Source organism: Actinia tenebrosa, unplaced genomic scaffold, assembly GCF_029948245.1.
Source record: "Actinia tenebrosa isolate PJP-AT-01 unplaced genomic scaffold, QUT_ActTen_1.0 PGA_scaffold1__47_contigs__length_23844297, whole genome shotgun sequence".
NCBI lineage: Eukaryota > Metazoa > Cnidaria > Anthozoa > Actiniaria > Actiniidae > Actinia > Actinia tenebrosa.
In genome coordinates this window covers 11956311-11971684 of record NW_028292578.1, presented here as the reverse complement: position 1 = coordinate 11971684, position 15374 = coordinate 11956311, and the positions used below count along the sequence as shown (strand labels likewise).

The window sequence follows — 15374 nt, the reverse complement described above, 5'->3', positions numbered from 1 at the left end:
ACGGGTTGCGTCCATACGTGTCCGCAAATTTGACGAAAACGGATACGTGTGGACGGTGAAAACGATTCGAATACGCTGCGTGTGGACGCAGACATTTTCGTATCCGCAAAAAATAATAGCACTCCTTTCGCTCTGTGTGGTTATTTTTTGAATTTAGCCCGTTTTAAGGATTTTTTCTCCCACCAATAAGAAATAGGTAGCCCAATCTTGGTTTCTATGGTGTCGTGTTATAAGGAAATGTATGGGGATTCTTCAAAAATGTTGATAAAATCATTGAAACGTGAAATAAAGCCTCGAAATTTTACCCGATTATTGAGAAATAGCACTTCTTTCGCTCTATGTGGTTATTCCTTTTAAAACGGTCTAAATTTTTTAAAAAATCACACAGAGCGAAAAAAGTGCTATTTCTCAATGATCGGGTAAAATTTCGAGGCTTTATTTCACGTTTCAATGATTTTATCAACATTTTTGAAGAATCCCCATACATTTCCTTATAACACGACACCATAGAAACCAAGCTTGGGCTACCTGTGGTGCCAGGAACACCCGCCATTTGTACATCGTCGCGTGGAAGAAGCTAAGCCGGCTTCAGCTTCGCAAGGGAAAAATAGTGAAAATACAAAATACCCGACACTTTAACCACAAAGAAACAATGTCGAACGGCCCATTTTGTAGAGTTTTATCAATCCAAAGTCATGTGGTATCTGGTTACGTAGGCAACAAGTCTGCAACCTTTCCTCTTCAGGTAGGTATAAATATTGACCTACGTTTTTGCTAGGAATTCTTTGACAAATATTATGTAAACCGTGTTACGTAACTTCGAACAAGTTTGATTTATTGGTTAATATTAGCTGGTATAGTAGAGCTGTTTTTATTTCTTCGTTCTTTAGGTCTTAGGATTTGAAGTCGATACCGTGAATTCGGTACAGCTTTCTAATCATACAGGTATACATGTAGAATAGTGTCCAGATGTGTGAATAGTTGACCTGAGGGATGGACCATTAGACAACTAAGGGGGGGATAGGAGTTTTTGTTGCATGATATTTATATTTTTTGAAGGTGAAGTCCTTGCTCGATAATTTTTTGGAAATTTACACAACCCCCCTCCCCTCCCCCCTTCAATTGTCTAGTGGTTCCATCCCTGTATTCTTGGCGTGCATGTGACGTGTTAGCCCCTTGTTGGTTGACCTTGATCATAGTTAATGGAGCAGAATGCATAGTTGGGAAACCTATTGTTCTAAGTTTTTGTTTAACTCTATCCATTTTTATATGATGTTGACCGTGCACAGAAAAAGTTGCTACATTTATTCACAGTCTAAGGGAATATAGAATTTTTCTCCCTAAAAACGTTCTTAAATAGTTATAATTTGTCGATTAATCCTATATGACTAATATCAATTGTTTATTGAAAAGTAAATTGCCTTTTTTAATGCTTTCTTATTTATCATCTAGAAACCTAACTGTCTCTGCATGGAAATATTTATCCGCATAGTTTGTTTTCAAAATGTTCATGCATCAAAATAATGAGGAAATGAGTATTTTTAGCAATAACTTGCTTTGGTTCATTGTGCGTGGTCAGTAACACATGATAGTACGGTTCAACATCAACACAAAACAATAGCTTTGTCTATGGAGTTTCCAAACCATTCCAATCCATTAACTATGCTTTGATGAAAGAAAATTTATTTCAAAAGAGAATTTAGGGGAGCATAATTAATTTCAAAAATTCAATTTTTGCTCATAAATTGACCCTTCCCAATGACAAATCATTTAGTTTGGACATTTATTATTATTATTATTATTATTATTATCAATTTTATGTTATTATTATTATTATTATTATCATTTTTTTCTTTTATATTATTATTATTATGGATAGATATATTTTTCATTGTAGGATTTATGAAGAGATAATCTATATGTCGTATATATCTATATAGATACCAAATACAATTTTTTTTTCTTAGTGAGAAATCTTTTTAAATTAATTGATTATTATTATTATTATCATTATTATTGTTATTATTATTATTATCAATTTTATGTTATTATTATTATTATTATCATTATTATTATTATTATCAATTTTATGTTATTGTTATTATTATTATTATCAATTTTATGTTATTATTATTATTATCATTATTATTATGAATTTTATGTTATTGTTATTATTATTATTATGAATTTTATGTTATCATTATTATTATTATTATGGCAAGTTTTATTTGTCTGTATATATCATGTTTACATTGACCAGCGGACTAAGTCTAGGCTGGTTAAGTTCATCGTTTTTTTTCAATCCTTTCTTCAGCTTATGCATATTCATAGAACTTCTTGACTATATTAACGTTCTGGCTTAAAATCCATTTCTGACATCGTTCTATAAGAAAGTTCACTTCCCTGTCTGTATTTGTAATTGTTCTTAGGTCTTTTCTTAGCTGTTCGTGATGTCCGAGAAAGTCAAACACTATGTTAATCTGATTTACACTTGAGCTTTTGCACTCTTTTTTGATGCCTGCACATAGTTCCGTGTATTTTTCTTGTTTTTCAACAGTTCTCTTCGCAATCTTACCAACTTGACAAACTGTGCCTTCAAATAGTGTCCAAGCATTAGTTTCTTTATCTTCTACAACTATGTCGGGTTTATTGGCACTGTTTTCTGGAGCTTTCTCAAGTTGAAAGGGTACATTCCAGTATATTTTTGCCTTTTCATTTTGAAGTACTGCTGATGGTAGACTTTGTTGGTACCATGGCTTTCCATTGTCGCTTTCCTGAAAGTTGTACTTTTCCAGCAAACAGTGGTATATCGGTCTCAGCATTCTGTCGTGTCTGGCTGTGTAAAGGCTTTGGGCGATCTTTGAGCAGCCACTTAGTACATGTGTTGTTGATTCTGTAGCATTATCATTATTATTATTATTATTATTATTATTCTTTTTACTTAAGTAGGCTATAAATACTATAAAGGGCAAGTACTTCAAGCGAGCGAACTCCGAGAATTGTTTGATGGATTAAAACTAAACGACATACACCACTACTCGCATTTATTAACAGGTACGTAAAGTTACTATGACGACCCTCAACAACCAATCATATTATACAATAAGAAAACAAAAGCATTCCAGCTTGCATGCATGAGCCCATCAGGATTCAGCAAGGAAGCCAAGATCAGAAGGTTCTTACTATGACAGTGTGACTACATCAACCAAGGTCACCCAAACAAATTTCAAAGCAATAACTCATATTTTTAATGCTGCATAACAGATGAATCAGTGAATTCTGGGTTTTAAACTGTTTCTTGTTTACTTCTTGTCATACACACACTCGTATAAAGTAAAATATTATGACTTTAAAGAGAAAAATGTGAAAATTTGGACAGATTCTATTGTTTTAATACTCAATCGTGATTGGCCAATTTGCATGAAAATTTGTCTGAGATTTTGTCTGAGATTTTGAAACCTTCATAAAGGACCAAAAGAGTACAAGAGCATGTCACAAATAAGCTAGGACCCTAAATGCTCATTAATTATTCATGAATTTTTGGAGCCGTTCAATAAACTCTCAGATTGTGTTTTATGTACTGTTTAATAAATGAGCAAGAGTGTTTTATCAGGTATAAAACACGAGGCGCAGCCGAGTGGTTTTAGACCCGATAAAACACGATCTGCGAGTTTATTGAACGGCTTAGAAAACTCTTGATGTATGTTCTCATATTGTACAGAATTCTTTATGAAATGAACCAAGTTTGATAGAGAAAATCCAAGTTAAAGTTTATGCAAATGAAGACGAATCTATGTCAGATATAAAATCACCTTCATGGTCATGATTTCTATTGTGTTTTCCTCATGAATTATTAATGAGTTTTCTAACAGGTCTCAGGTCTAAAACACTCCTGCTTATTTATTTTAACTATACATAACCCTATAGGTTTGATTTCCGTTTCTTTTTCTTATTGGTATTTGATTTGTACTGTACCTTTCACTCCAAGGTTATGTCGGTTGCAAGTCATTTTTACAAGAAGTCCGTGAAGTTGTGAAGCATTTGCGAGATGCAAATCCCAATCTAATATTTGGTATGTTCTGGCATTCTTGTTTTTTTAAAATTATTTTATAGTTTTTTTTATAATAACTTACAAATTCCTCGCACGCTGATTGGTTATTTTTTATCATCAATAAGAGGACAGACAGATAAAGCTGACGTCAACGAGCGCGCGCTACAACGAGTCGGCTACGCCTCGTGAATCCACACTACTTTGACAATGTGATGATGCAATTTATTGTCAATAAGAGGACAGACACATCAAAAACTGATGTCTATTTGTTAAATAGTTTTGACAACAATGATGATGGTTATGATAATGATTATGATTTAGGTGATAATGGTGATGATAACATGAATTAATGAGATGGTGATGGTAATGATTCTTAAATATAATAATAATAAAAGTGGTAATGATGATGGTGCTAGTGATAAGGATGAATGTGATGATGATATTAGCTCAATTGGTAAGAGCGTTGGACTGGACTAACACTCAGGGTCTTAAAAAATCTGAGGAAAAGTTGCTGCCTTTATAATTACATCTCTAAATGGTTAGACCTTTACGTGGCTGAATGACCACGTTAGTGGCATTCCAGTCCCTAATTAACAAGACATGTTAAAACAGGACCACAAGTTTATGAGTTGAATTACTGGTGAGTGTTATCCTCTATAATCAAACTTAATTAATATTGGTGTTGCCATATAGAGGATGATAGCAATTATGGTGATGGTAATGATTCTTAAATACAATGATGATGATAATGATGTTGAAGATGATGATGGCAGTGATGATGGTTATGATGACAAGGGCAGATCCAGGAGGGGCAAAGGAGGGCCAGAAAAAAAAACTGAAGAATTAGATGCTTTTTTTTATTGTTTTCTGTTGTGTTGGCGGAAGAAACTCAATTACCCCCCCCCCCCCTAAAATTTTGACTGGATCCGCCCTTGGATGATGGTATTAAATCTTAAATGCAATTATGATGGTGATGATAGTGGTGATGATGATTATTACTGTAATTATTATTCAAATTATTATGTGTTGATCAACAGTGTGTGATCCAGTTATGGGTGATAATGGAAATTTTGTAAGTAAATTTTATCTTAACTACATCTGCCCCCTCCCCAGGGGAATGTTTTGTTCTTTGTGTATAATTCTGGAATTAAAAATGTTTTATAGCGTTTCTCAGTCACATGCATGAAATCCTACAATTAGCCGTTGTGATGGAGTAGCTTTTGGTGGACGTCAATCGAGGTGTTTTCACAACATTCCATAGGCACGTGCCCTCAAAAGCCTTGTGTTTTCCAGCAATGTCATGAAAACACTTTGGTTGACATCCATCAAAACCTTATTTTGTCTTGATAGAAATTTTTACGATTTCGCACATTTGATTTAGAAGCGCCGTAAGATGAATAATATGTATGTTGATATGTTGTTATAAGATGTATTCTAATTTCTTCAATTAACAGTATGTGCCAGAGGATTTGTTACCAGTCTACCGGGACGAACTTGTGCCATTGGCTGACATTGTTACTCCTAACCAGTTTGAAGCTGAGTAAGTTGGTGCTGGTTTTGAAGCTGTATGGTGGTGTCCATCCATCCTTCTGTCCGTCTGTCCATTCATCTGTCCATGCATTTATTCATTTCACCTATTCATTCATTAATCTATCCTTGTATTAATAACATAATTTTATGGAGTGCTAATAAAGATGTTTTGCTTGTATTCATACCTCCATTCTTCCTATAAATCATCCGTTTCCTTGCACGCTCACTCAATCCTACATTTCTTTTACTATTAATTAATTAACTTATCCATTTATTTATTCATTCACTTTCTGAGTTAGTGATTTAAGCTTTGCCTCTCTGTCTTCATCTGACCCTCTGTCCGTCTGTCCATCCATCTGTCTGTCCTTCCATCCATCTGTCTGTCCTTCCATCCGTCTGTCTGTCTATCTAGTTTCTGTCTGTCTGTCTGTCCTGCTCTACCCATACTTGTGGGTTCAGTGTTTGTATCAACACTGACATTTACTATCACTTCTATGACCCACAGAATGTTAACAGGAATTAAAATCAACACTGAAGAAGATGCATTTAAGGTATCCATTGATGTCATGATCCCTTTCCTATCTATATTAAAACCATTTTCATAATACACGAGCAGACAAATACTTATAATTTGAGGCGTCTGGGTTTTTCCCTTCCGTCAATCAAATTTCCAATGGCCAGAGTTAGTATTTTTTGATTGGCGGCAGCAAAAAACCCCAACATCTAGGGACCATCCCTATTAATAGACCTCCTCGGCTCTGACGTAATGTCGTCCCATTTCAGACCACGTGTCATTCCCCAGAGTATCATTTTTTTGTTTAAGGTTTGCGCTCGGTTGCACATGAGAAGACACATGGATATGGATACAACTCAAACAAAGAATATTATTCTCAAGGGAATGACACGTGGTCTGAAATGGGACAACATTACGCCGTGCCAAGGTCTATTGGTGTGATGTTACAGCACAACACACAAAAGTATGACCACATTTAGAGTATTCACATACTTCTATGAACAGGCTTTTCGATATGAAGCTGGAATTTTTTACCAAATAAGGTGTGTAAAGCTCATTTGGTATCCAAATGCCTGTGCATAGAAGCATGCAAATGCATATCATTATCAAAATGAATATATTGTCATTCATTATTAATCTTAGTTGCAATAAATTCTGGATTCAATTATTAGGCAATGAAAGTCTTACATGACAGAGGTACTAATTCAGTTGTGATAACCAGCTCTGAAATAAGCAAGAGAAACATGCTTGTAGCACTTGGAAGCTCCTATAAAGGTACTACTAACTAACTAACGTTATTGCCAAGGGCCAATCCAGGGAGGGGAGGGGGAGGGGGAGGGGGGTAGGGCTGAATTGGGTAGCTAGTCTAAAGGATAAGGTAAGACCTAAAAAGGACACTGTCATACCTTTCTAGGTAACAGTCACCCCCCTTGCAATCGTTCTGGATCTGCCGCTGTATTAGCAGTCTTCAACCCAGTGAGGTCTCAAAATTTGAATGTTTTCTATTCTCAAATTAGACGGCAAGCATGTTTGTATCCGAATGGAAATTCCAAAGCTTGACGTGGTGTTTACTGGGACTGGGGACTTGTTTACGAGTCTACTGTTAGCCTGGTCATATCGACATCCCCATGACCTGCAGCTGGCCTGTGAAAAGACTATGTCAACTGTACAAACTATCTTAAAAAGAACAATAGCTAGTGCGAAAGGTAATTTGAATAGTATTGTGGACTGTCTACTAAAGCATGCCATTTCCCTACTGACACCCTACCAACGCCCTACTGACAATCTAAAAACACCCTACTGACAACCTACCAACACCCTACTGACAACCTACTGACACCCTACTGACACCCTACCAACACCCTACTGTCACTCTACCTAAGCCCTACTGACACCCTACCTACACCCTTCTGACACCCTATCTACACCCTACTGACACCCTACCTACACCCTTCTGATACCCTATCTACACCCTACTGACACCCTACCTACACCCTACTGACACCCTACCTACACCCTTCGACACCCTACTGATAACCCACAAACACAACTATTTTAATGCTACTGTTTTTCAGCTATAGCTGGACCTGACAACAAGCCCAGTCCTGCTCAGCTTGAACTTAAGCTTGTACAAAGTCTTGACGACATCAAAGAGGCCAAAATTATATACAAAGCCGAGATAGTATCCTGATGAACCCTTCAATATCTGTTGCCAAGATGTTTCATGCAATACAGTATGATACAGTACAGCTTTTAAAACAGATGTTAAACTATACTTTTCTTATATAACTTTGGTGATACGTAAGCTGAGCAGTGAATTTCTACTGGATGAATATTTTATAAACACTTATAAATACTCAAATTGATCTGATGACTATGATGACAAAGGTGGCAAAAAATTTATTATAAAATTTTGAGATTATGACCATGGTCTATGGTGGTGATGGTGATGATGATTGTGATGATAATGATGCTGGTGATGATGGTGAGTGATGATGCTGGTGAAGATGGTGATAGTGATGATCGTGGTGATGATGATGGTGGTGATGATGATGGTGATAGTGATGGTGGTGATGATGATGGTGATAGTGGTGGTGATGGTGATAGTGGTGGTGATGATGATGGTGATAGTGGTGGTGATGATGATGGTAGTGGTGATGGTGATGGTGGTGGTGATGATGGTGATAGTGACAATGGTGATGATGATGATGGTGATAGTGATGGTGGTGATGATGGTGGTGATAGTGATGTTGGTGATGGTGATGATGATGGTGATAGTGACGATGGTGATGATGATGATGGTGATAGTGATGATGGTGATAGTGATGATGGTGATAGTGATGATGGTGACGATGATGATGATAATGATAATGATGGTGATATGAATGTAACCGGCGGCAAGGTGCTCAAATCACTAAACAGATTGCAAGTGTCTTGGCAAAAGAGTTTATTCACAACTCAGCTTAGTACATCACAAATCAGTACAAAACTAGAACGAGATTACAGCTCTCTGTCTATAAAATAAGATATTTACAATAAGATGTAGGTTTATATATATTGTGATACTTTTGTTAAGTTGAAACTATTATTATAAAACGATAATAAAATGAAAAATATGACTAAAATCTATGTACTCTTGTACTAAATCTATCTGGCTTAGATATAAATAGAACGGAAGTTACGTCATAGCTAATTTGAATACCACATATACCATAATATGAATTGCCAACGAGTATAACATACTGACGCAAAACTAGGTGTTTATATGTTTAAAATGGAAGTTATACGCCGTTTAAATGATACAAGAATAATGGAAAACTATGGAAAAGTTGTTGGAAGGGTTTACTAATGTTTAGGTAAGTGTTTAACCAGTTATTGTTATGCTAATTTATCCTAAACAGTGATATGATTACCTCGTGGTCAATCCGTGACCTTGCAAATTAAAGTTTACGAAGACAACCAAAAGGTCTATAAAAGGTCTTTTAACCTGCGGTGAAGGTTACTAAAACTAGTTTAGAGGTTAAACGAACGTTTACAGCGATAGTGATTCCTGTAGCTATGTTTAGAACGTTTTAAGAATGAAAACTATTGGTTTATACGCGAGTTTACCAAATGATGGCTAATAAACGATGAATGCTAGATTTAACTACTATCCTTAGATTTATGGTTTAACTTCGTTAGTTCAACACTGAAAACGCTAAGTGATGCTAGATTACTTGTTTAAGACGAGAATTATCCTGACTACGAGTTTATAGTGCAAAACCTTGTTTATGTTTAGAGTTAATTACCGTGAAATTGATTATTATGATACTCGCTTAAGGTTATTCACGTATGATTAAAATACTAGAACTTACTCTAAGCTAAAGAACTAAATACGATACTTAACTACGAAGTATAATGACTAGATATAGCAATAATCTATCACAAAATTATCTTAACTTTATCCTAGGTTAGATGAATAGACAGCAAGGATTGTACCTTCTAACGACGCGAGTTCTTTGTCTTGACTCTGTGGTTCGACGCTCTTCCAAGTTCTCTTGCTATACTGACTAAATTTACTTAAAAAGCTATATTTATGCTTGAGTCTGCATTCCTCATGTATTACAATAATCCACGCGCAATACGCCCAAGGCGCACTTGTTCCGTAGAACGTGGCTTATGCTAACATTACTCATGTAATCCCAGGAAATTAATTAACTACTTGTTTGCAGATTTCACTTGATATAGAGGAAGAACATTCCTTAGTATCCGAAATTATAATTAAACTAATTAAAACTAGGTTAAAGTCCGATTTACTATTGTTCAAAATAACGTTCTTTTGACTCTGTCACATGAAACAGGTGCATAAAATGATAATTATGATGACAATTATTGAAATGACAATAGCATTCCAGTAATATCAGTTATAATGTGTCCCAATTTTTCTTTTATTCACATACATACTTATTTAATTAATAACTTGCTAAATGTGAAAGACAACGATCAAAATTAAAAAATTTAGGTAAACATTATACAAACATTTTTTGGTTCCTGTGTCCTGGCTAGTCGTCAGATAATTTCTGTCAAAATTTGTAACCCAACCATGTAACCCACAAATCAACCCCAGTGACTGACCAGCTACAGTGTTGAACAAAATATTTAATATTAAATTTTTTTTGTCAAATAAATAGGTTAAAAATAGGTTACTACTAAACCAAATACACAAAGTATGTTGTATATTTTTTAGAATGATGAAGAAATTGAAAACGTGTGTGCATACTGTGTGCAGCTATAAAGCACATGGGGGCTGGCAGAGCATGAGAGAAGCGTTAGGAGAAGCACGACGCGTAGCTGAGTGCTTCTCAACACTTCTCGAGTGTTCTGCCAATCCCCAAGTGCTTTATAACTCCACACAGCACAGCAAGCAAGTTTTTTATTTCTTTTATAAAATACAAATACAATAACTGTTATTTTAGATAAGAATGATGCAACTAAAAGTATGCACCCATGCTGTGTGCTCTCAAAAAGCACGCACTCACAACCAATCAGAACGTGCAATTTACAATAGTTATTTCATAACTTTATTTACAATATTTTGAAAGGATGCTTTTTCACTATAGTGATTTTTTGAAAAAGTTCCGATACCTTTATATCACAGGGTTTGTGCTACTCCTTAAACTCCTTGAAAACTCCTTGAATTTTTGCTTTGATCATTACTTGCATGGTTCTAAAATAGATCTAGTCAGAAAGATTGGAAAATCTGAAAGTCGGCCATGTGCAACCACCATGTAAAACCTTGGCATAGTTAGCTGAACATACTCCTTGAAAATTCATTTTTGGGTCCTTGAATTTTAAGTGTTTACCTCAGCATGAACCCTGATATCAGGTTGTTTTGTACAATTACCTGAAACCCAGAATTCTTATTTTGTTTATTAGCTGTCTTATTATTAATAAATAAATGAATAATGCTACTCCTATACATGGAAAAACATTTACTCCAAAGGTAAAGAGGTATTTTATATCAAGGTTTTGCACCATAGCGCCCAAAATACAGCTTGGGCTGCCAATAAAATAACAATAAAATCCCTTTGCTCTTGGGAATTGAATTTCTTTCTCATGTAGAACGGTTGTATTGTTCCTGCCATCTAACATGGCTGCCGTCACGTGATGGAGCAAAACCTCTAGTGAGTATGTGTTGGTGCTATAAGACTGTTAAAATTGCATTGCCATGGATGCTCCTTCTCAAGTCTTGCCAGTAAACAAAGAAGTAACACACAAGGTCAATGGCCAACACAGGGTGCTGCCACTAGGAAACATGGTACATGCTGGTGTAGATTGGATACAAACATCTTCAAGTTTATCTTGCCTTTCATGATGTAGCTCACACTTCCTCCTCATCTCCACTCAATCTCTCTGTCCTAACCTCTCTCTGCCACTATACAGGCTATATACACTGGAGTTTGTACCCAAGCTAGACCAGAATGCACCTTGTTTGTTAAACTTATAAAAGACCCAAGGTACATACATGTGCTAAAATGCAAAAACAATACACACAAGCTGGAAGTTCTAATTATGATTTTTTATCCCAGGATCCCGTTGCTTTCTGCTTTGCAACAGCAGCATTTGTTTTGGCATATCGCTCCTCAGATCCCTCGATTGCACCCAGCTTTCCTGTGTAGTAATCCGAAAAGGCTTCTTCAATTTCTTCCCAGGTGTTCATTACAAATGGGCCTCGCTGAGCGACAGGCTCCTTTAGAGGAACACCTGCAATCAGCAGGACATGGATGTCTTTGTTGGAGTTTGCCTTGATTTTAAACGACGTTCCTGGACCCAAAAGAGCTACCTAAATCAACCAAGAAAAATAATTGATTGTTTATAACCTTTTGCTCTCTTAGGGAAAGTATGTTTTTAGTTTGGGGGGGAGGGTTCAGAGTTTGTTCACGGCCCTGCCTTGTTTAGGAGGGTCTTGAATTTCTTACTGGGTGAAAGGGGAAGGCTACAACCATCTTTTAAAATTTTACTGCAAATTCCCCAGCCCTCCCCCCCCCAAAAATGTACCTTCCCTTAATTATTATAAAAGAAGTGTCTGTCTGTCTGTCTGTTTCTTTTTCTCTCTTTCTCTCTCTCTCAAAAAACATGCCGAAACATGTCTAATTTGTTGTGGTCACCATAGCTGACATCTTTTTAATAAAACCGAAAGCGAGAAGTAACAATACATCGTCATACCTGGCCCATAGTGGCTTGTATTTTTGTATCACCAAGTTTTCCAGCTCCCCGCCAAACGTACGCAAACCCGTTGTAATTGTCTGGAACCTCTTGGTTAAATTCTTGACCCTGTTCTACATGAATATCCAGGTACAACATAGGAGATCTGGTCTCTATTACGGCTTTAGTTCCAAGGCTTTGTCCTGCTATGACCTTAACTGTTGTCTTACCATCTGCAGGTGACAGAAACATTTGAAATTCACAGCTACTGCCATATGACGTGATAGGCATAATTTACTGTAGCATGGTCCAAGGGGGTTCTCTTGCCAGTTTAGGGTAGGGATGTGCTGCTGAGCCCTCTGAACCCTGACCCTGTTCCAGAGTAAAATCACTGAAATTTATACCCTGTTCCAGAGCAAGATCGCTGAAAACCATACCCTGTTCCGGTATTGCGAAAATAAATACCCTGTTCCAGAGAGGAGAGGGCGTGATTTCATATACCCTGTTCCAGAGTGAGCACGATTTTATATACCCTGTTCCAGAGTAGAATTGCTGAAAACCATACCCTGTTTGGCGGCACGTACCTGTATAGCCAATATAGGGGAGTACCCCCCCCCCCCCCCCCCCCGGAGCATGGTGTAGCATAGTGTAGTGTAGTGATGTGTGGCATGCTTCTACGGTATGGTATGGTGTGTTATACTATGGTGTGGTGTGTTATACTGACTGTGGTGTAGTGTACAGTATTATATTGTTGTGTAGTGTGGCATAGTGTAGATGTGGTGTAATGTAGTGACTAGTGTGATGTAGTGCGGTATGGTGTGTGATATGGTGGTGGTATGGTATTCTAGTGTAGTGTAATGTGGTGTGGTGTGGTATGGTGTAGGACAGTGTAGTGATGTATGGTATTCAATTGCCCTTATACTATGACATCACTGCTTGTTTATGTGGGGGATAGAATCGCCAAATCCAATAGAAAATTCAACAAAATTTGCTCCTAGTGAAACAGTTTAATTTAAAATGGCCTGGTTTTCAGATATAATATGTGTTAATATGTACTAAAAAATATTCTGAGCGTTTGCTGGCTATTCTACTTCTCTTCGTGGATTGATACTGGTTTTAGAACAATTTTCGGTGAAATTGCGTTGATTTGACCCCCTCCAACGACCATGACCATTTGCGTTTAAACAATAGATTGTTTTGATGTGACGTCATAGTGAAATAGGGCAATTGCACAAGAGCTAAATTTCTCACACATAAACTCAAGCTACTCACCAGGACTTTTAACAACTGGTATTTTCTCAGCCGGTGTATCCTGATATCTAGGCTTGATCATCTTATCCTTCGCTGGTAGGTTCACCCACAGTTGGAATCCTTCCATAGGACCGCCCTTCTTCAAGAACTCTTCCGTTGGCATCTCTGAGTGAACCACGCCTGAACCGGCAGTCATCCATTGGACCCAGCCATCTTTGAGGACCCCACTATTACCAGCACTATCTTGGTGCTTTGTCTCACCTAAGAAATACACATAATTTTAGTAGGAAGTTAATAGCGTGCTAACAATTAATGCGTGAAACACTAATTACTAAATAGTACAAAATTGTGCTAATTAAACAATAGAAAACAATGGAATTTGCATGAAATTGTGCTATTTAGTATTACTAAAGTTTCACGGTTATATTGTTTGCACTCTAACGGAAAAAATGGAAATGGAAAGGACAAATGGGGATATTTCTCCAAATGTTCCTGCTTGCTGGGGATTCCATGCTGTTGTCCTATCCATATCTGTGCAATGCTGAGTGTTGTGCTGTGTTGTCAGTATACTATGGAAAGAATCTTTAAATATAAACTGTGCAAGAAATAAACTAAAAGCTAAGTTCAAAAACGTAAATTTAAACTTGTATATATATCGAGTTGACAAAAAAATAACGCAGCAAGACATTTAACTGCAATTCCCAAATTTATCGATTTTAAACGTAATTGTATCATCACTACTCTATAATCCCATGTAAGCAACTATCGCATTATTTTCAAATTCTCTTTCCTGTCCAAATTAAAGATTTAATTTGGATCGTTTCCATTCGCATTCTTTCGAGGGAAAACTATGACTTATGGAATCAGTCTAGTATAGTTTGGGATGATATAATTAATCTGCAATAGGACTACATGTCTGTCCAATTTGGAAATAATTGAATCCAAAAAATTCCTCTGACTGCCAAATTGGACTCGGCCTATCGACCTCTTCCAATTTTGTCAGTCCTCGGAATTTTTTGATCCAATTTATTTTCAAATTGGACAGCATGTAGTCTATTACCTATACTAAAAAGCAACTTCTTACCATTTATAATATAAGTAACAGTCTCAAACCCTCGATGGGGATGATCTGGAGCACCTACAGCCTCACCAGGCCCATAAGTCACAGGTCCTAAATGATCCAACATCAAGAATGGATCGCAGTTCCTTATTGTATCACCGATTGGTCGACGAACAAGAAATCCGCCTCCTTCTCGCATTTGCCTTGAGCTTTCTAGCCTTGATACAGACCTCGGTTTCGCCATTGTAGAAGTAAATTAATCCTTAAATTTTTTTACGATAGATTAGTTTGTCGAACTGGCTGGAAGTTTATAAACAAACCTTGACCCATGAGACAACGCGAGCCCGGCGGAAGTGACACAGCAGTCCTAAAAATAGTCGGTGTTGAGTCAAGAGGGGTGGGGTGGGTTCGCTGTCGAACTGTATTGAAGAAATATGACAAATATGGACGATCAAATAATCTAATGATATGCATTGGGTGACTAATGTGAGTAAGCAATTTCTTTTCCTGAATCAAAAGTAGATATGAGAAATAATGCTGAGATATAGTTAATCAGCATTTTTAAGATGAACATCTGTCGAATGCAACTTAATGCAATATATTTTTCGCATTAACATCATGCCATTTTAAGCTTTAGGAAATTCACAGAAGAAAATAGTTTTTAGCTAAATATGTGGGCCCTCTTCCCCTGTGCCTGAAGGCCAGCGACTAACAATCTATGGCCATTGTTGAACTCATTTCATTATCAAGTCTATTTTTTTTCAAAGTCAAACCCAGGGGAAAAC

General features: G+C 36.7%; 3 protein-coding genes across 4 annotated transcripts; 2 read left to right on the top strand and 1 right to left on the bottom strand.

Moving 5' to 3' along the window:
* The first annotated feature begins 523 nt into the window (after positions 1–523).
* LOC116304482 (pyridoxal kinase) lies at positions 524–7807 on the top strand. Of its 2 annotated transcripts, none has more exons than XM_089032599.1 (10): positions 524–745; positions 891–945; positions 2950–3054; positions 3989–4072; positions 5089–5123; positions 5506–5591; positions 6087–6132; positions 6767–6869; positions 7112–7300; positions 7670–7807. In XM_089032599.1, exons 1-10 carry the CDS (start codon positions 653–655, stop codon positions 7783–7785), a joined length of 912 nt encoding a protein of 303 aa, XP_088888725.1. In that variant the 5' UTR covers positions 524–652; the 3' UTR covers positions 7786–7807. The 2 variants fall into 2 exon arrangements, with proteins under 2 accessions (XP_088888725.1, XP_088888724.1); XM_089032598.1 differs by having other exon boundaries at positions 2947–3054.
* Positions 7808–8028: 221 nt separating this feature from the next.
* LOC148909873 (uncharacterized) lies at positions 8029–9872 on the top strand. Its single transcript, XM_089032600.1, has 2 exons — positions 8029–8950; positions 9544–9872. Exon 1 carries the CDS (start codon positions 8029–8031, stop codon positions 8617–8619), a length of 591 nt encoding a protein of 196 aa, XP_088888726.1. The 3' UTR covers positions 8620–8950; positions 9544–9872.
* A 340-nt stretch (positions 9873–10212) lies between these two features.
* LOC116304481 (uncharacterized) lies at positions 10213–14903 on the bottom strand. Its single transcript, XM_031714222.2, has 4 exons — positions 14614–14903; positions 13551–13790; positions 12300–12511; positions 10213–11916 (listed from the first exon to the last, which is right to left on the bottom strand). The coding sequence occupies exons 1-4, from the start codon at positions 14831–14833 to the stop codon at positions 11644–11646; spliced, it is 945 nt and encodes a 314-aa protein (XP_031570082.1). The 5' UTR covers positions 14834–14903; the 3' UTR covers positions 10213–11643.
* Positions 14904–15374: the final 471 nt, after the last annotated feature.